The sequence below is a fragment of the Carassius gibelio genome, chromosome B16, assembly GCF_023724105.1.
Source record: "Carassius gibelio isolate Cgi1373 ecotype wild population from Czech Republic chromosome B16, carGib1.2-hapl.c, whole genome shotgun sequence".
NCBI classification, from domain to species: domain Eukaryota; kingdom Metazoa; phylum Chordata; class Actinopteri; order Cypriniformes; family Cyprinidae; genus Carassius; species Carassius gibelio.
In genome coordinates, this window is record NC_068411.1 from 29,369,842 (window position 1) to 29,391,107 (window position 21,266).

General features: G+C 36.8%; 1 protein-coding gene across 3 annotated transcripts in view; it reads right to left on the reverse strand.

The window, feature by feature from the left end:
* Positions 1 to 10,659, reverse strand: part of LOC127974279 (zinc finger protein 385D) — an 89,587-nt gene extending 78,928 nt beyond the window's left edge. Inside the window, exon 1 of one of the 3 annotated variants that reach the window (XM_052577459.1) lies at positions 10,256 to 10,659. In XM_052577459.1, the coding sequence (XP_052433419.1) occupies positions 10,256 to 10,349 (94 nt within the window). In that variant the 5' untranslated portion in view covers positions 10,350 to 10,659. The remainder of the gene's footprint in view (positions 1 to 10,255) is intronic. The other 2 variants (XM_052577463.1, XM_052577458.1) reach the window with 2 other exon arrangements.
* Positions 10,660 to 21,266: the final 10,607 nt, after the last annotated feature.

The following is a 21,266-nucleotide window of genomic DNA, read 5'->3' on the forward strand; positions in this document are numbered from 1 at the left end:
CAGTCAGAGAGCTGAATAGAAAAGGCCTTGAGTGATGACACTGGGAGGAGGACGACACACGCGGTTTCAATCTGACTGATGCAACAAACACAACGCATGCCTTCAATTACAGGAAACAGTCACACGCTACAAGAGGAATAAATCCTGTTTGCACGGTGAGAATAAAATGAGAGAGGACGGCGAGAGGGAGAGAGAAGTGTTTGCATGATTTAAAGCACCGAAAACGAAAGTTTAGACAACAAGCAGGTATTTATTTGCACAAAGCATCTCGCGACTTCCTTAGACGAATAATTATAAAAGGAATTAGACCGAAAATAAATATTTTGCAATCATTTACTTTCATGCTGTGCCTATTCCATGACTATCTTTTGTATGTGGATGAACATGCAGATTTTTCCACATGATAACAATTCATAGCAACCACGTTAAGATCAAAAAACATAATTGAACCAAAAAACGAAACCGTCTATATGACTCTATAAAGTGTTGAAATCAAGGCAGATTTTTCCCAAGATCTCCTTCCACAGAAGACATTTTGAAACAACACTGTATGTACCAATAATATGCAATGAGTACTCACTTACACAAACATCTCTAAACTTCCCCAGAAGAGTGACAAAAAAGGGTTTTCAGCCAAAAGTGATGACAAAATGTTCACGTTTTGCCAAATCCATGTTGTTCTTTATTCTGTGGATATAAAAGAACAAACTGCATGCAGCTCTTTTCAACAATTTATAATGACCCAGTCATGCTGGAAAAACACACAAAAACATCATAAATGCAGAAGAAAAAAACAAAACATGAATGACGTTTTGAGTGACATGAGGTGAATAAAGAAGCCATGAAGTGTTTCCATGATTTAAAGCACAAAATCAATATTTCCTTTAGTAAAATAATATTAAACGTTAGACTGCACGTGTATGTATTTACACAAACGATTTCTGAACTTCCTCAGAAAACTGAAAATAAAGAAAATTTTGTCATCATTATTGTTCCTTGTGTTGCGCCAAAGTCATGATGTAATTTAATGTTAATATAAAAGGAGAAACTGCATGCACCTCTTTTCAATGTGACAACAATTCATAAAGACCACGTCAAACTCAAACAACACCAAAAAGGGCAGACTCTTGTGGTGTAAAGTAGCAAAAACTTACAAAGAAGGAATTTTAGAGTGATATAAGTTGGAGAAAGAAGCAATGAAGTGCTTTGCATGACTTAAAGCACAAAGAATAAAATTTCTCTCAGTAGAGTACAATTAAACTTAAGACTAAGTAACACATGCAATTATTTACAGAAAGCATAAAAATAAGGGTGAATGATGACAAAATGTTTATGTTGAGCCAAATCCATGCTCTTTATTATATGGATACAAAATAATAAACTGCATGCAGCTCAAAATAAAATAACTCAAAAACATTAATGAGCCAAAAAAAAAACAGGCCCGATTTCTTTTTACCTAAGATCTCCTTTCTCAGAAGGAAGGACATGAGATAAAGAAAGAATTCATGAAATGTTTGCATGATTTAAAATGCAAAAACTAAATTTCCCCCAGTAGACTAATAATAAACTTAAGACTGCAACATGTGTATTTATTTAAAGAAAGCATCTCGGCTTCCTCAGAAAACTCAAGATAAATGAATGCTGCCAAAAATGAATATTTTGTCATGCCTATTATTGCGCCAGGAGAAATTGCATGCATCTTTTCCACATGACAACAATTTATAGTGATTAAAAAAACCACACTCACAAAAATACCATACACAAACCAAAAAAGCATGATTCCTTTGCTTAAAAATAATAAAAAACAGGTCAGTTCTTTTTTTCTCTTTTTTATTTTTGAGGTGGATAAAAAAGAGCTGAAGTGTACAAAGCATCTCTAAACTCCCCCAGAGACTCAAGATAATGGAATATGTGCAAAAATGAACATTTCGACTCACCGTCATGTGATTTCAAGCCCATTTCTTTTTTATTTGGGACACAAATGGAGAATCTTCATGCAGCTCTTTTCTATTTGAGTTCATAATGACTGTCATTGTCTAAAAACACCATAAATACACCTCAAAAGCAGTCCATTCCAATAGTGTGCTTCTTGAAAGTATGGAAAAAAGAGGTCAGAGATCTTCAACAGAATGTTTGGAATGACTAAATTTTGGTTGTGCCGTTTCTTTAAATTATATGGCATGCAAAGAGGAAACTGCAAAGAGAATTAGATGTACCGTGTCAAAATAAACTAGCACTGGACTGAAACATTTTAAATTGAGTTTCTGCAGTGTCATGCTATGAACAGAGCGCGGAGAAGTGAAATCCAGGAAACGCTGGAGACTAAAGTGTCTGGGAATTGCTGCTCGAGCGCTGCCCTCTTAACAAAGCATGACCCATCAAGTCTATTGGAAAGACAATGAATCTGTGCCAAATGGAAGCCCTCAGACATCTGTATCCTTGTATTATTTAAAAACTCCTCTTCTTGTGTCACATTAGTGTGAAGAGAAGCAGAGAAGAGTGTGAATTATTCATAAGAGAGTCCTTTGAGAATAAACGTATTCTAGACAAACAAGAAAAACAGCAATAGTTGAAAGAGATAAACAGATGGATATTTACTGGCCATGTGCTTCACACAAACTCGAGTGGAGGAAATGGGAAGTAAATCCTGCAGTAAAAACAGCGTATAGTGGTCTGCTTCTCTTAGTAAGCAATCAGGCTGGTTTCCACTAGTCAAGCTGGTCTTGTTTAGTATTTCCAAAAGGGGTTGTAAGCATTCGCCAGCTGGTCAGGATGTTCACCCTTCTAAACCAGGATGATCTCATTTCCATAGCTTTCAACAGACACCGAAATAAACAATATCAACAGCATGCAAAATGTTAATCCATTTACATACATATAGCTGTTGCATGCATTAATTCTGGTCACAACTGCAGGTAACCGAGTTCAAAACCCAGACAGAATCCCTTTGTCCAAGACAGACATTTTTAATAGTAAAATGTATTTATAAACGGACTCCAGATGGGACTAATAAACGTCATTTGCACGGCTGAATATTGTTATCATCAGGGCTCAACATGCATGAAAAATCAGTGGAACACTGATGATGTTATGGGAAACATTAACATGTGTTTCACTCATTTACTGATTGTGTGTGTGTGTGTGTGTGTGTGTGTGTGTACATGCATTCATGAGTCAACACAATGAAATACTTATAATCTACAATGAGGTGAAAGCATTAATAAATGTGAAGCATTTATCATAAAAGCAATCAAACCAACCATGCACTCAAAATGATATGCATCTCAAAGGATTCGTAAACATTTGTAAGTTTCTAAAGGTGTAAATTACTTAAACATTTACATTTTTAGCTGCTGTAAAACATTAATACTGCATGTTTCATCATCTACACAAATGTATGAACATAAATTGGTATGATGTTTGAATGCTTTGGAAAGAAGTTTCTTCTGCTTAACAAGGCTTCATTTATTTGATCAAAAGTAAAGTCAAACACAGTCATACTGTGAAATATTATTACAATTTAAAACACTGTTTTCTATGCAAATATATTGAAAATGTAATTTATTCCTGTGATGCGAATCCTTACAATAAATTACACATACCTGAGACTAATATGTGAAACTTCTGATCTTTTTCGGACATAAAGAACTTAAAAAACAAAAAACAAATCTCAAGATCAATTTCAAGTTGCATTGCTTGTAATTCTGCATGCGACAGATCTAAACAGCTTTATGCATAATTTCAAATTGCTACATTTGTTCTATAACAGACGCCATGTGCTGATTACATAATATCTGGTGTTTTATTTTAATATGAGAACATCAATAGCCTGCCATTCCCAGCATCATTATAAACACCAAATGTTGCACAATGCTGACTGAATCATCACTCAAAATCAACACAAAAACTAGTTACAACCTTGTAAAGATTTTACAGTGATGCTTAGTTGTTTTCTGGCACCATATTGCAACAGCTACAAAACTCTAGTGTGGTCTGTTTTTTTGGAGAGCGAAGTCAAATCAAGAGAACTTACACTGGAAACAACAAAAACGGGACCGCCGACTTGCCAGCTGGGGCCGGAAATTGAAAAAGCAGGGCAATGCAATACATAACTCTGTCCCCGAAATTACATTTCTTCCTCAGATAGAGAGCAGTACACTGACTCTACACACAACATGGCCCAAAAACATTGTGTACTGAGGCGGAGAGATGGTTAGCTTACTGAATACACTTCCAACGTTTGTTCACTAAAGGCAATTATGCAATAAAAGTTTTTAAAAAGTGCCAGAATAGCAAGAGCCAGAGTAATTCCAGTTTTAAACATGCAATGAAACGTGCTGGAGGTCATGAGATTGGAAAGGAACTGCAACGTTTATTTTGGCAACAACTACTGTCATTGCATTACCGTATATTTGCAATATATTTCCCTAAAACTGTGGCACAAGCAATGTCTTAAATTCCAAATAAAATAAGCAAGTGGCAAAGAAAGAAAATTCATGCAAAGGTTTGAAACGAGAATCAGATGGGCTCCATCAGAACAGATGTCGTTTGTTCATATGGACTTGGTTAAGATGTTGGCTAAATTTAGTTATTCTTCTCCAATAGTCTAATACATATAGCGGGGCCCAATGTCATCACTTTGACAAAGGCTCAGAGAAAAAAAAAATGCAATAACTCTCTTTATGACCTCTAAAAATCAGAGGTGAATGCAATTTCCTCAAGACCCTTTGTTTAAATTTGCTAAAGTGTTCTTCTCCTCATATCCAGAACTTTTAGTCACACAACGGGGAACAAATCAGGCAGCGGCTAATATCGCAAACCCCTTAACAAGGCCCATATCCAACAAACAAGCAAACCCAATAATCAATTCCATATTCCTGATCACATCCAAAATGTCATTTGTCAAACTAAACGCTCTTCTAACAAAGGTTTGTCACTGGCTGTCACATTTCTGGCACGTCTTCACAGAGGTTTTGCTTTTTTTTTTTTTTTCAAAGCCTGGGTCCTTCAGCACTCCAAGCACAATGAATTCTCTCATAAAAACCCACCCAGGCTTTCAGTGTGTGAACCATCAGGAGTGAAGGAGCTGGGATGCCTTCCCAAAGCTGAGGGGAGCGTGCATGTTTGAAATCAGGAAAGACTCGGTTTTCTTGTTTTTTAGGCCTCTCGAAGCATTCAGCTTCTGTTGAAGTGAACAACGGTCAACAGAGGGAGGAAATTAGCAAATAAATATGCAGATTTGCCTCGATGAAAAATACGCCGGGTTGTTGATTGCGAACGCCGGGAAGATGAGACGATAATTACCGCACCAGATCCTTCAATATGCGAGATCTGGATGCAGATCCGTGCTACGCTTCGACAGACTGTTAGGCTTTTTAAGCAAGTAAACTCCACCTGTTTTGTATTTCCACGTTTTTTCTCCTTTCGCCAAGCACATCGGCGAGAAACACACTTCTATCTCCTGAGGGTTCGATGGAATTCCAGCAGTCCTTGGCTCTCGGATATTCGTCATCCCTCATCTACCCTTTGATCCCAGTGCAAATCTTTGCCTTCCAAGCCTCCGTCTCTGCACTCCCTCCCATCATCCTTTTGTAATTAAGGCCAGGCTCTCACTGTAGACTCGCCCTGAGACCTTGAATTTCCTCGGTTCCGTAACCCCCAAAAAAACAACCAGGCAAGAGCAGCTTCTGCGTGGGCAAACGGAGAGGAATGAGGCAGATCTTCTTGATTTAGTTTCCTCATGGTGAATGCACACCCTATTATTGGTGAATCACTGTTTTGAGTTACGCTGCTAAAACGATGCCATGCAATGATGTCGGAACATTTTCTGGTTATGGATCAGATGTGGTGGCGGCTTATTTTAAAAGCGCAATGATGTTTGTGCCATTTGGATCACAAATTAAATGAAAAACTAGTTTAAAACAAAAAACTAGACTTCCAGTCATTATTTATTTAGATTTTCAAATATTCAAATTCAAATTTTGATTCTAACTCCTTACATTTAAATTAAACTTTACAATTTTGCATCCAATTTCAAATCAGATATTGATAAATATAACAAAAAGCGCATATAAACATTTGGCATAACACAACAAATTAAAATTAATTCGCGTATGACGTAATTAACGGCAGGAAAAATAAACTGAATTTATTGTTCACACAGACTAAAAATATAAATATTTTTTTAGCAATTATAGTTGCTATGTTGAGGCTCTGTCATATTTGCTTTGCTACTTTTTTTTCATTTTATGCATAAATATTAAACAAGAATGAAACCTCAAGCTATCACAAATAATAAATGTTGATTAATAATGAATTGACCGCATTTGCATTAATTCTTGCAATCAAAACATCTCTAAATCCTGGGGCAGTGTTGATCTGGTTTTATGTTTGTAAGCTTAGAAATGTTAAATTCCACATTTTTTAATTTGAATCAGATTCAGAAACAGGCTGTAACACCTGAACATGCAGTAAGCATATAAATATTGGCTCAATTTTTTTGCAATTATAGTTATTATACTTATTATACCAGGTTTTCATATTATGCAGAAATATTGCGGAAATAAGTTCAAACCTCAAGCTATCACAAATAATGGATGTTGATTAATAATGGATTGGTTGCATATGAATTAAATCATGTGACTGCATGATCACCAAATCCTGGAAGGGTCAATAATAGAATACAGCTATTTCTTTTCTAAGCTCTTTTCACTTTGTCGGTTTTCTGCGACTAAGACGCAGTCAGGGGTGATTTTCGACTGCTAAAATCAACACATGCCTGCACCGTGCTCTTTTGTGACTCCGAGTGCAATGCATGCATTATGCAAACGGTCACCATGACTACAGATGACAGGCATCAAGGAAAAGTAGATTTCTTTCACAGAAATTTCTAAGAGCCTTTGTTTAAAAAAAATAAAAATAAAATGCATGCAAACACAAGAGAAAAAACATATGCCATAAAACCATCAAGGCGAGTAAATACATGCAAGCATGACCAGAACAAAAATGCATGGCTATTCCAGCATTTATAAGGATCATTGCAGGGATAATTTTCTCTGAAGCACCAGCAGGGCGACCTTTAAAGTGAGTAGCACTGCTGTGAGCACTATATCATAGCCAGGTCTGTCCTGAGTGTTAAAGATCCAGTAAAACAAAGTGCCGTGACCCAGGTTCCCCTCTATTGTGTGTTATCTCTCAGCCTTGTCATCTCATTCTATTCTCATTCCACTCCGCTGCACCTGACCTTCCCAGAACAATGGTAACAGTGAGCTAAAGGTTTCCCGTCCCGTACGTGCCACTGATGGACGCTCACCCCCTCAACGCTGAGCCACAAACTGAGCTCGTTTAAAAGCCTCACGGCGAGAGGCAGGGAAATCCAAAACCGTCCAGTTAAATAAAAGACCTGACGGCGTGCCAAGCCAATACGGTGAACGCCTTCTGGTTTTCTCTAACGGTGAGCTCATTAAACCAGTGTAGGTCATGTTCCAATAATCTATGTCCTAATATATTGGCTAAAATATTAAACTCACATTTTTTAAAGATGGAAATCATTGTAGTAACTTTTAAACATAGTACTTCAGAATAGGAATGACCCCTCTGGATGAGTAAAAACAGCACATCTCATATCCTACGTGTTGAATATGACAATCAAATGCATAATGTAAACCATATAATATTTATATGATTATATGAGTCTACTCCAGGCATCGGGAATAAAGAGGAGCAATTATACAGCCCTCCTGAAGGGATCCCATTAATCTCATACAGGACTTCAGAGCAGCGCTGGAAAGAAAACTCATTTGTCTAAAGATCTCCCTAAGATTTTCTGTTATAACGATAACGCCACCCCAAGCTAAGACTGATGAGATGATCGCATGAGAAGTTTCCCCACAATTTCCTCTATTTATTTATTTATTTATTATTTTCTCATTTTCACATTCCATTTTGATTGTAATTCCTGGCATTTAAATTCCACTTGAATTTTTGTGTTCCGTAATCAAATTCCAATCAGATTCAGAAATAAACTGTGCATAATAAATGAAAATGCTGCCAGCATTTCCAACAAAGTCAGAAGTATTTGCATATGAAATAATCAACTCAACTTATGTTCACAAAGTACAAAAAAATGAATTTTTTAAGCAATTATTGTTGCTATCTCGAGATTTTCTGTCATTCTTGTTATACTAGTTGTTTTACATCATGCAGAAATATTGCAGAAATAAGACGAAAACTGATTCTATTAATTTTTTCCTGTTATAAAATGGTTGACTTGTTTGCCAAAAAATAATTTTTTAAATTTTTATTAGAGTAAAATAAATTATTAAATTCTTTATATTTCATGCTTTCATTTGATTACCACTGTTTTTAAAAAATGTAAAAATAAAAATTTAAAAAAATTATAAATCATAAATCCAGAAGTATTTAAATAGACAACACAGATTTCTGGAAATAAAATAAAATATATATAATTTTTTTTTTTTTTTTTTTTTTTTGCTATTATGGTTGCTCTAAGACTTTGTGTCATACTTGTTATTCTAGTTTTCAGATTATGCAGAAATAAGCTGAGCCCCAAGCTATTTTAGACCAATGACCGATTGTGGGCGGGGCTAGAATTTTGAACGACTTACAAACTTCTCCCAGATGATTAGAACAAAGTCACCATATATCAAATCACACCTGGTTAGACCGCATGTAAAACAGGAGCAGTCTCTGAAAACACAGCACGAGTCCACTGGGAGAGCTCAAAGCCCACAATCATCTTAACTAACCACTGCAGCAGAGTCTGACAGCGCTACAGAGCTGACACGAGCCACTTTCATGAGCCACGTGTTAAACCAACGGACATTGATATATACATTAAGAACACGCTGGAGGAGCCGCAGAACAAACACAGACTCCAGATGTTTATCATCTCCATATTCATGACAACTTTCACATGCAGCATTCCTCATTTTTCCATTTCGAAACAATGCTCCTCTGCATCAGAACCGGCAGTAATTTATTATTCAGGTATGATGCATTTCCTTAAAAAGTTAGCAGAACGAGTGATTTTGTGAGCTTTTGAGCCTGCCAAGCTATAGTTTAAAGCAGTTTGGCTATATAAATAAAAATAGTTGTAAAACCACAGCAAAAACAATTAATAAAAAGCAGCACTGAAAGGAAATTTTAGTATTATTTATCTACAATTTTTGCTTAAATTTGTTTTTTTTTTTACATTTTAAATTTTTATAAAATATTTATATAAGTTTTAGCAATTTTGATATGCACTTTCATTATTTATTTATTTTTAATTTAGGTTATAGTATGTTGGTTTATTTATTTAGCTTTAACTTATTTCTGCCAAAATTTTAAATTTTAAATTTTATTTATTATTAACATTTTATTTGAGCTTTATTTCAATTAACAAAAACTTTTTAACCGTTTTAGTTTTAGTTAACAATGAAAAAGCAGGAAAAATATATTTTCAATTTTGTATATGCATATATATAGATTACTTAAAATATTTACTTTACATGCAATAAAATGTTTTTATTTTTAAAATCACATTAATGCACTTCTCTTTTTGCACAAGTGATTCAAATAAATAACCCCCTGCTACAGTAAGTGTGTTTAAACAGACATGCACATATATTCCTCTATTTGTGTCAGCCACACCAATGAACAACTTTATTACTGAACGTAACTGAATTTAATGATTTGTGTTAATGCATTATTGATGATTTTTTTTTTCATTTACATTTGTTGTATTATATATTACATTTACTAAATTAAATTAATATAAAAGTGTATTGATTTATACTGTTTGAAAAAAATTAGAAAATATATATAGTAAAAAAGTCTGAGCTACTGTCAAGCTGCTAAAAAAGGTAAAGTTATTTTTTAGTTAAGTTACTGTGCAGAACCTACTATTCCCTGCTGCTCGTACCACATCATATATTTTGCAGCTCATAATGCGGTATCTGCCTCCTTTGCACAATTTTTCCCCATGCAGCACTTCGCTGGTGTCTGCAGATGAATGGAGGAACCTTTTAACTTGACACAAGCTGTATTTAAAACACGCACTAAGAGAACAGAACGCACACCGCGGGTAAAGACAAGTGCTCGACTATTCATCACACAAACCTGTCAATGCAGCAAGGACGCGTATGAAAAGTACCAGCCTATAAACAATGTGTGTGTGTGTGTGTGTGTGTGTGCATTATTAAAGCCAAGAACATACTGAGTGAATATGCATGGAAGAGGGTGTGGTGTGTACCGTGAGGGTGTTTAGCGCCGAAGGGATCAATCACAGACTCTGGAAGTGTGTTCAAACATATGGGAGCCATCTGGGACTGAAGGCCAACCATCATCAGCGCTGACACCCAGCAGCATGGAAGTGTCACGGTGAGCCCACCACAGCACTGGCCACAAGGTCACACTAAAGGAGACTAGCTGAGGGAAAAAAGAGGGATGTTGAAGAACTAGTGATATGAAGAAAGAGTTATGACTAGTGTAAGTATTGTCTGTATATTCTGGCAAAGAACTAGTCAGGAAGAGACTTCGACATGTAGGAAGATTGACATGTTCAGTGACCAATCAGAGATTGCTTTGTTTTTATGTGATGCATGAGATAACGAAAATTCCAAATCCATGATTTAACAATAACAGACTGGCAATGTGCTGAAAACCATCAACTCTGTGGAATTTAGAATAAAAGTTTAGAACTTTGAATCATTCAAAAACAGCAAATCAATTATGATTATTTAACAGACATAACTTATATACGAATAAAGTGATGATGTCATGATCATGACCTGTTGATTTGCAGTTGCTGGGCTTAAATATTTTTTGTAAACCATGATACATTTTGATTGGATTCTTTGATAAATAGAAAGTTTAAAGGAACAGGTGATATTTGAAATAGAAACCTTTTGTAACACTATAAATGTATTTACCTTTAATCAATTTAATGCACCCTTGATTAATTAAATTAGCAATTTCTACAAATTTAATTTACATTCATTTTAATTACATATATATATTAAGGCAGGGTTTCCCAAACCGGGATTCTCAGATTAGTTAAATATAAAAACATATTTTAAATATAATATTATAAATAAATAAAAATTAGCAAAAAAGATAAAAAAGATAAAATAATTCATTATTAAAATATTTATTAAAATTGTATTTTGTCATGTGTAGTTAATTCTTAAAATATTAACTTTAAAATCAGGGGATATTTTATGTAAATATTTCAGATAAAAGGTGTTCAGCTGACAAAAAGGAATTGGTAATCCCTGCTTTGCAGCATGATAATTTTTCATTATTATTATTAGTCAACAATTACCATGCCTTATTCATAATCTTTTTTTTTTTTTTTTTTTTTTACTAAAAATAGCTTCCAAAAAATAATTAATAGTCATTTTAAATCTCTACTGATCTTTGCCAGCATCCTTCAAACCACTAGGTTTTACTCATTTGTCAGCAGGACAATAGTATTATCACTTTTACTTATATATTTTAATACATACAGGTCAGAATAAGTATTTCGTTTCATTCTTACATAAATATATATGTTCTGCTGAATGATGAAAGAACATTATTTCACCCATATTTTGACATTTAATTTTCACAACATCTAATATGCTTTATATGTAGATAAAGTCACTTTAGTAAATTTGATTTGATGCAGACATCGAAATAGGACGTTATAAAACACTTGAATTAAAAAGATTAAAAACAGTAAAATTAAGATTCTAAAACTTCCAGGTGCGAATCTAAAATCTGATTGGATGAGCAAAGCAGTGCAACACTCACAGCTCATTAAACAGACGCTTGTGCATTCAGCGGGTGTACCTGACCCAGGAGAGCTGTACAAGGATGTGAAGGAAGAGGAAACCACAGAGAGTGAGTTAGCGTTCATTACACGCTCCACTACCTCCACCACAGCCCATCTCAGAGCTCCTGCCATCAGTCACAGTGACACTGTCCTCACTGCGGTCCTGTAGACACGGACCATCACTCTCACAAAGCCCTGTCCCCCACGGCCCACAAACACACACACACATATTACCTGATACACACCAGCCCAGACATATCGAATCGAGGCATCCACAACACACTAGGGATCACCCAATAGCAAAATTTCAGCTTCAGCACTCGGACACCAGCTCTGAGACCTCAGAATCATAACTAAATCAAAACTTCAATACAAACATTCATCATGCATAAGAAATCTGCATATCATATAATGCAAACATATCAAACCAATCACTTAAATATACATTAAATCTATCATTTACATGCAGATAAGGAGCATATTTAAGTCTAGCAGGTTATATATTTATATTTATGCATTTAGCTTTTATCCAAAGCGACTTACAGTGCATTCAGGCTATACATTTTTTAGAATTTAAAAAAATTGCAATTAAGCTGCTGAAGAGTAATATCTATTTAAATTATCCAACTGTTCAATGATTCAGCCATATACAAATTCAATGAACAGACACATTTACACTAAACACAGACTGAAAAAGGGATTAAAAAATAAAAAAGTTAAAAGATAATTTAACAAAACATTTCATTCATAAATAGAAAATCTGAAATTCTTTGCAAGGACTTGTACCTATAAACGTGCCTCAGCGAACTGATTCATGAAAATGATCTGGACTTTCCAGCACTACACATAATAAGAGAGATCAGAGGAACGAGTGTTAAACACAGGGAAGACCGTTTAGAAAGAAGCGATTCCCTAAAATGACTCTCAAAACTCCAAAGCATCATAAAGAGAACCATTCAGGATGAACCGACTCACAAGGGTGAATCAGACTTCCCAAAGATCGCAATAAACATGCATCCGACTCCCCAGTGTAACAATACTGTTCAGAGCAAAAATTGAAGACTGCAACATTAATGTGTCACAATACAACATATTTACAACAAAAGAAGACATTTAATAAAATTGAAGAAAGTTACAGAAGGGTCAGAGAGCACTCGGAATCCATCAAAAATATCTTAATTTGTGTTCTGAAGATGAACAAGGTCTTGTGCGTTTGGAACGATATGAGGGTGAGAAACAAATGACAGAATTTTCATTTTTGGGTGAACTGTCCCTTTAAGATAAAGTGATTCAATAGAATGAATCGGACTCTCCAATACAATTTATGATAGAAAGAGAACTGTTAAGGATAAAGCTAATCACCAAAAATGTATTTGAATCGCCAATGCAACATATAAGAGAATCATTTAGAAAAAAAAAGTGGTTCACCAAAAATATATTTGATTCTCCAACTCAAACATTTAGGATGAAGCGATTCACTATAAGGCAACTCCACAAGGCAACATATGAGAAAAAATTATTGCTCAGTTCATCCAAGTCTGTAGATAAATTGACATTAAAAAGAGTGATGTAGTATGTAAAACTTAAGTAATTATCATTAAGGTGTATGTCTCGATCTGTTTCTCAGCTGCATACATTATAAATACAGTTTCGAAATATTACAGGAAACAAACATAAATTGTACATATTTAGTAAAATGTGTGTTGTTATTATTTTCAGTGCATGAGTGTTGGAATGGAATGAAAGACACAATACAAAACAAAAGGAAAACCAAACATAAATGTCTTTGTTTATTACTCCAGCTGTAACTTCTCAAAGCTTCTTAGTCAATAACAAATAAACTGATTTCTGAAATCAACACCAGGCCTGAGCTCATCTCATAAGGTCCCTCCTGAACCACTGACCATCCAACGTGCCGCTTCATTCAGTGCAGCTACCAAATAAAAACTGTGCCACAGATTCAAGTGAAACAGCCTGACAAATAGCTGGCCGACTCAACATGAAGCCTTTGGCATAATCTCACCCTGCATTTGGATGGGATCCTGTGCAGATAGCATTGCCGCTAAGCTCATCATCATTAATTATGACTCGCCTATCAATATGCAATTATCTCCAGTCTTCAGCGCTACAGGGGCAGGAGGGGATATAAAGCCACGTCACCGCTCTGGCTTTCCCAACAGCAGATTTCAGCGCTTAGCGGTAGCATATAGCTCATTTCAGATCTATAGTTTGGCAAGGAGATCTTGATTGCATTACTGCTTTTCCCAGGTGGGAGTAGGGCAGCTGTACCCTTCAACAGAAGCACTTAACCTGAACGGCTTCGGTAAACACCAGCCTGTGTGAATGTAACAGCAGCCTCAGGGTTGCCCGGACCAAAATGTTATTGCTAAGAGGTTACTCTTTCATAGTTCAGGAGACTTAATGGGGTTCTCATTTATGTTTCATTTTAGTAAGAACTTGCTCCTATACAGCTAAAAAATGAAAACTTGCTGAAAAAAGGTCATCCGAGATGTGAATGAGTTTGTTTCTTTAATGGAACAGATTTGGAGAAATGTAGCATTAATGTACATCACTTGCTCACCAATGGAAAAAATATTTCACTTCACAAGTCATTAACTGATGGGCTGGAGTGGTGTGGGTAACTTGTGGATTATTGTGGTGTTTTTATCAGCTGTTTGGACTCTCATTCTGACGGCACCCATTCACTGCAGAGCATCCAGTGATGGAATGCTGCGTTTCTCCAAATCTTGCGAAGAAACAAACTCATCTACATCATGGAGGGTGAGTAAATGTTAGGAAATGTAAAAATGATGGGCGTTCAGTGATGCCATAGAAGAATCTTTCAGCAAACAGTTCCTAAAATAACCATTTTTTCTTAGTGTGAAGAATATATATATATATATAAAAAAATCTGATCAACATAAAATTTATGTTAGAGGTTCTTAATGGAACCATATATATCTATAGATGCCAATAAAGATCATTCTTCTTTAAATAGGGTACAATGCATGAGGACCTTATATATATATATATATATATATATATATATATATATATATATATATATATATATATATATATATATATATATAGGAAAAGTGTGAGCACAGCACATATTGAGATCTTTGACATTTGATTGGTCAAAATATGCATACCAGAATTATCATGATAATTATTGTTAAAACAATGAAAATTTGAATGCTATTTTGAACTAACCTCAGAAGTTTTCATTTCTGAAATATGGTCAGTGAAAGCTATCCAGGACAGCATTGTGCCGAGTTAGGAGACTGTTTGAGATGATTTATAATTTAAGAGGTAACTTTTTAAGTGGGAATAGGACAATTACACAAGGTGTGAGGGAAACTATTCCAGAGATGGAAACAAATGATCTCAGATGTGCATACCTTCTCGGAAAGAGTTCGGAAAGAAGCAGTTCTTTTGTATTAGCTGTTTATCTTCTCTACAGCTCCTTTTATAGTGATCCAGCCATCCCAAAAAACTTGTTGAAAATTGACATTTTGGATCCTCTTCTATGAGTCTGGCAAACCTTAGTGAACCTTCAACAAATGATGATTTGGAAAAAATCAAGTGGGAATTTATCATATTCCTCCTTAAGTTTATGAATGATATGAAAGTATGCTTATGAATTGTACACTTAAAGCATTTATTTAGCTCAAAAACAAATGTAAATTTAATATCTTTTTTTTATATTTATTATATATTTATTAATATAATTTAAATAATACAATTTAGAATATGTAAATTTACAAATTACTTACATTTTTTATTTACATATAATGTTTGTAAATAATCTTAATGTATCATATTCCAAATTTATACTATGAATAATATGCACAAATCAATTCATATGTACCTTCACTGATATTTCCATACTACAAATGTATAATTATTAGTAATAGTATTTTTTTTATCTGGCAATAATTTATTTTATAAATATTTATAAAAAAAAAAAAAAAAAAAAAAAAAAAAAATATATATATATATATATATATATATATATATATATATATATATATATATATATATATATATATAATTACATATAATATTTAAGTGATATATATGTCATTTATAATATTAACAAATTTGAATGTACAGTAATATATTCATCATTTATTTTATTAATATGCATGAATCAATAGCTCAAACATATATATAAATATTATTTAAAGAAATATTATATGAATAAAATATATAAATATTATGTAAATATTTATTTACATAATATAATTCATTTTAATATTTTATATATTAAGTACACAACGCATTTACATTTACTAATGACTTCTTTTTGCAGAAATAAATAAATGTATGTATGTCTATAACAAAAATGATTAGCTGGACTAAAAGAGTCATGCATTTGCTAAAAATAAACGAGTAGAGCACATGCACTTAATGCTTTAATTAAAAACATGCAACTGAAGCACAAATCAATTATTTTCCCATTGTGTTTTTGCACAATGCCGAGCACAAAGCATTCTCCCGACCTGTTAATATTCCGTTAAGAGTGCAGACGCTCCAAGGTCAATTAGCTGTAGTCTCTGCTATCGGCCGGAGGAAGAGAATGTCTCTCAGACGAGCTCTGGGACAGATAATCAATGAGTGCTCCTGTCACCCGCTGCTATCTGCACAGCACAATCGGAAGCTTTAGGGACCGCAATAACTTTCTTTTTCTCTAAGCTGATTGCAGTGAAACCACCACACAAATCCCAGCCCCTCTCTTCCCTTTAGCTTTATCCTGCCCGGGCCCGAAACATCTGCATGACTCCAGGGTGAAGTAAAGGACCAACTCCTGTCGCCTTGGGAAATGAAGAGCAGAGACAACTATCTCCAATCAGCCCCATCCATCTATCAGCTCCAGATCAACTCAAGGTTAAGCTCACACTGCTCCTACTTTTAAGATGATAGACACGATGAGGCCTGTCGGCTCTGTCTGTGCTCCTCCTTAGGCTAGTGAGATCCTGCTCAGCATTATTATTAAAAAATAAAGGTAAAAAAAGAAAAGGAATTTAGAGCCTAATGCTATAGAAGAATCATGTAATAGTAGGTTCCATATGTTTAGTTGTTAGTGACTATTTTTATACACATCTACGATATTGTTCAAATGATTTTGCAAGAAGCCTCATCTGTTCACCGAGGCTGCATTTAACTGATCAAGAATGCAGTAAAAACAGTAATTTTGTGAAATATTATTGCAATTCAAAATAATTGTTTCTTTCTATATATCACTGATGCAAAGCTAAGAAATCATTCTGATATGCTGATTTCAAGAAACATTTTTTCATCATCAATGTTGAAAAGGTTTTGTAGCTTAATATATTTTTTTAATGTGTATAAATGTGAAATATATGTTAAATTAGAATATCATAAATGTCTTTATTGCCATCCTTGATGATTAAGTGTTATTTCTTTTAAAAAATCCTTTCATTGGTAAAATGTGTTGTTATATGTGTGTGTGTGTGTGTGTGTGTGTCACACACCTGGACTCATTTAATGTTTTTGCCCCAGTGACCCAGTTTCTGTCTTCCGTGATTAGTTCCCAGGTGTGTCTATTATCTTCCTCATGTGTTCCATGTCCCTGTTAATTTAATGATTCCATCCACCTGTGTTTCCCCAATTATCCTTTGTACTTAAGCCTTGTCCTTTCAGTTCTGTTTTGTCGGGTCTTCATTCATCACTTGCTACTTACGTGTGTCTACCTCTGTGCTCCATGTTGGATATCCCCTGTGTTGTTTATATTAAAAACCTTATTCCGTTTATCCTCGACTCCGTATTCCTTCAGGCAGCGTAAGACCGTGACAGAAGACCCGACCTAATAAGAGAAAATAGAAAACTGCGTGTTCTTCCCTCCGTTTTGTTTTTGTGTTTTCAAAGTCTTTTCTTTTCTTAGTGTTTCTATGGATCCCCTCTATCGTCCCGAATTCCTCATCCTTCTGCTGAAGCAGGAAGAACGCTCTCTCGAGGACCACACCAGATGGTTTTCCTTATTAGCTAATGCCACCAGCTACCCGGACGGCGCGCTCTGCACCTTCTACAACACCAGCCTGAACTCCAAATGCAGAGCGTTGTCGTCCGAAGATGGTCCTCGAGAGGATTTCGCCGCATACGTGGAGTGGACTCTGGCGAGAAATGGGTCACCTCTCACCGTCTGCCCCATAGAGGACCTCGCCAGCCCCACTCCCGACCCAGAGACCAGCCAGCCACCATCACGCCGCACGGAGCCAGAGCCCACCGCAGCCGCAGAGCCCGAGCCATCCACTGTCAGGGAACAGGATCTCGAGAGCACGACTGACCAGGTGTGTGAGCCGGCAACACCGTGCATCGTGGGAGTCCTCGTGGAGATCGAGGGCGTGGAGGAAAGCCCTGCCCACACTCCTGCGACTGAGGGTGAGCTGTATACAGTCTCTGAAAGTCATATGGAGCAAGTTCTGGATCTGATGGACTGGTCTACGGAGGTAATCCCTAATATTCCTGTTTCCCCGCTGGTTCCGTCCAGCCCTGATTCCCCTGTATACCCTCTCAGTCTCCCACTCCTACCTCCTCCAGTCATTTCCTCCGCTCCATTTCCGCTGGTTCCGCCCAGCCCTGAGTTTTCTGTTTCTCCGCTGGTTCCGCCCAGCCCTGAGTTTTCTGTTTCTCCGCTGGTTCCGCCCAGCCCTGAGTTTTCTGTTTCTCCGCTGGTTACGCCCAGCCCTGAATCTTCTGTTTCTCCGCTGGTTACGCCCAGCCCTGAGTTTTCTGTTTCTCCGCTGGTTACGCCCAGCCCTGAATTTTCTGTTTCTCCGCTGGTTACGCCCAGCCCTGAGTTTTCTGTTTCTCCGCTGGTTACGCCCAGCCCTGAGTTTCCTGTATCTCCGCTGGCTCCGCCCAGCTCTGAATCTTCTGTTTCTCCGCTGGTTCCGCCCAGCTCTGAATCTTCTGTGTCTCCGCTGGTTCCGCCCAGCTCTGAATCTTCTGTGTCTCCGCTGGTTCCGCCCAGCTCTGAATCTTCTGTGTCTCCTGTATTCCCTCCCAGCCTCCCTCTCCCGCCTCCTCTCAAACCTGCTGGTCCCTCTACTCCTCTTTCGCTGGTTCCGTCCAGTCCTGATCCTCCTGTCCTTCCTCCCATCCTTCTCCTCTCTCCTCCTCCTAGACCAGCCAGTTCCTCGCCATCCCTGCTGGTGCCAGTCAGTCCCGCAGCTCACCCTCAGTCCGCGCCATCGGGGCGCGGTGGTTCGCCGCTGGACTGCCAGTCTCCAGCTCCGCCTTGGCGTGTTAAGGCCCTGTCTCCGCCTCCAGCCTCCGAGCCCTGGACTCCTCCTCGGTCCTTCGACCCAGCGGCTCCGCCTTGGCTCTTAGCTCCCTCGTCTCCACCGTGGCCTGTCATCCCACCTGCTCCACCGGGCTCCCTCGTCCCTCCGGCTCCACCTTGGTCAGTCGTCGACCATCCGCCGCCTCGGGACTCCACTCCTCTGGTTCCACCTCGTCACTCCATCCCTCCGGCTCTGTCAGGCTCCTCCTTCCCTCCGGTTCCACCTCCATCCTCGGTCGCTCCGGCTCCACATCGGTCTGCCAGGACCCTGCCTCCGCCTTGGTCGCCTGAGCCTTCTGCTCCACCTAGGCCCTCCGGAACCTCGACGTCCCCCTGGCTCTGCGGCTGTGCTGCTCCATCTTGGGCTCCTCACCCACCGGTGCAGTCTCCGCCTGTCGGCCCCCTGGTGTCGTCGTCCCTTCCTTCACCATGGCTCCTCCCGCCGTCGACTCCACCTTGGATCTCCGTCCTGGCTGGTCTCTGGTGGACCATCTGGCTCCTCCTGCTCCTGTCTCCTCCCTGGCTCCTCCCTCCGTCGTCTCCTCCCTGGCTCCTCCTTCTGTGGTCCCTGTCTGCTGGCCCCCTCCTGGGAGTCCGTCCTCCACCGGAACCTCCTCCCAAGTTCCCACCCACGCCTCCCTCTGTTGTTTCTACGGTGCGAGGACGCACCTACCGGGAGGGGGGAGTACTGTCACACACCTGGACTCATTTAATGTTTTTGCCCCAGTGACCCAGTTTCTGTCTTCCGTGATTAGTTCCCAGGTGTGTCTATTATCTTCCTCATGTGTTCCATGTCCCTGTTAATTTAATGATTCCATCCACCTGTGTTTCCCCAATTATCCTTTGTACTTAAGCCTTGTCCTTTCAGTTCTGTTTTGTCGGGTCTTCATTCATCACTTGCTACTTACGTGTGTCTACCTCTGTGCTCCATGTTGGATATCCCCTGTGTTGTTTATATTAAAAACCTTATTCCGTTTATCCTCGACTCCGTATTCCTTCAGGCAGCGTAAAACCGTGACAGTGTGTGTGTGTGCATAAAGATTTGATTTATTTGAATGATCTTTTATTAACTAAATAACCTTTTATTAACTTTTTAATTATATATATATATATACAGTACAGACCAAATGTTTGGAAACATTACTATTTTTAATGTTTTTGAAAGAAGTTTCTTCTGCTCATCAAGCCTGCATTTATTTGATCAAAAATACAAAAAAACAGTAATATTGTGAAATATTATTACACCTTAAAATAATAGTTTTTTATTTGAATATACTTTAAATAAACAATTTATTCCTGTGATGCAGCGCTGAATTTTCAGCATCATTCCTCCAGCTTCAGTGTCACATGTAACATCAGTCGATCACATGATCATTCTAATATTCTGATTTATTATGAGTGTGGGAAACAGTTCTGCTGTCGAATATAGTTGATGAAGAAAAGGTTTAAAAGTATTTATAAAAAAAAAAAAAAAAAAAAAACATTTCTAATAATATATTTTCTTTACTATCACTTTTTATCAATTTAACACATCCTTGCTGAATAAAAGTATTGAATTTATTAAAAAAAAGAAAGAAAAAAAAATTACTGACCAGCAGTTTATATTGTTATTACAAAATATTTATATTTGAAAAACATAGCTTCTTTTTTTTTTTCTTTTTCTTTTTTTATTCATCAAAGTATCCTAAAAAAGTATCACATGTTCTGAAATATTAAGCAGCAGAACTGTTTCCATCTTTGATAATGAATCATCATATTAGAATGATTTCTAAAGGATCATGTGATAATGATCCTAAAAATTCAGCTTCGCATAACAGAAATAAATGATAAATTAAAGTATAATAAATTTTAAAACAATTATTTTAAATTGTAATAATATATCACAATATTAAAACATTTTTCTGTATTTTTGATCAAATAAATGCAGGCTTGATGAGCAGAAGAAACTTCTTTCAAAAACATTAAAAATAGTAATGTTTCCAAACTTTTGGTCTGTACTGTATATATAATAAATAATTTCGACTATAATATCTAATTAACTATATAACCAAGTCCAATAATACCTTGTACAGTGTAAATCTTATACAGTTAAAATGGCTTTTAAAAGGGCTCTTTGCTGAACGTACGGTCCTCCGA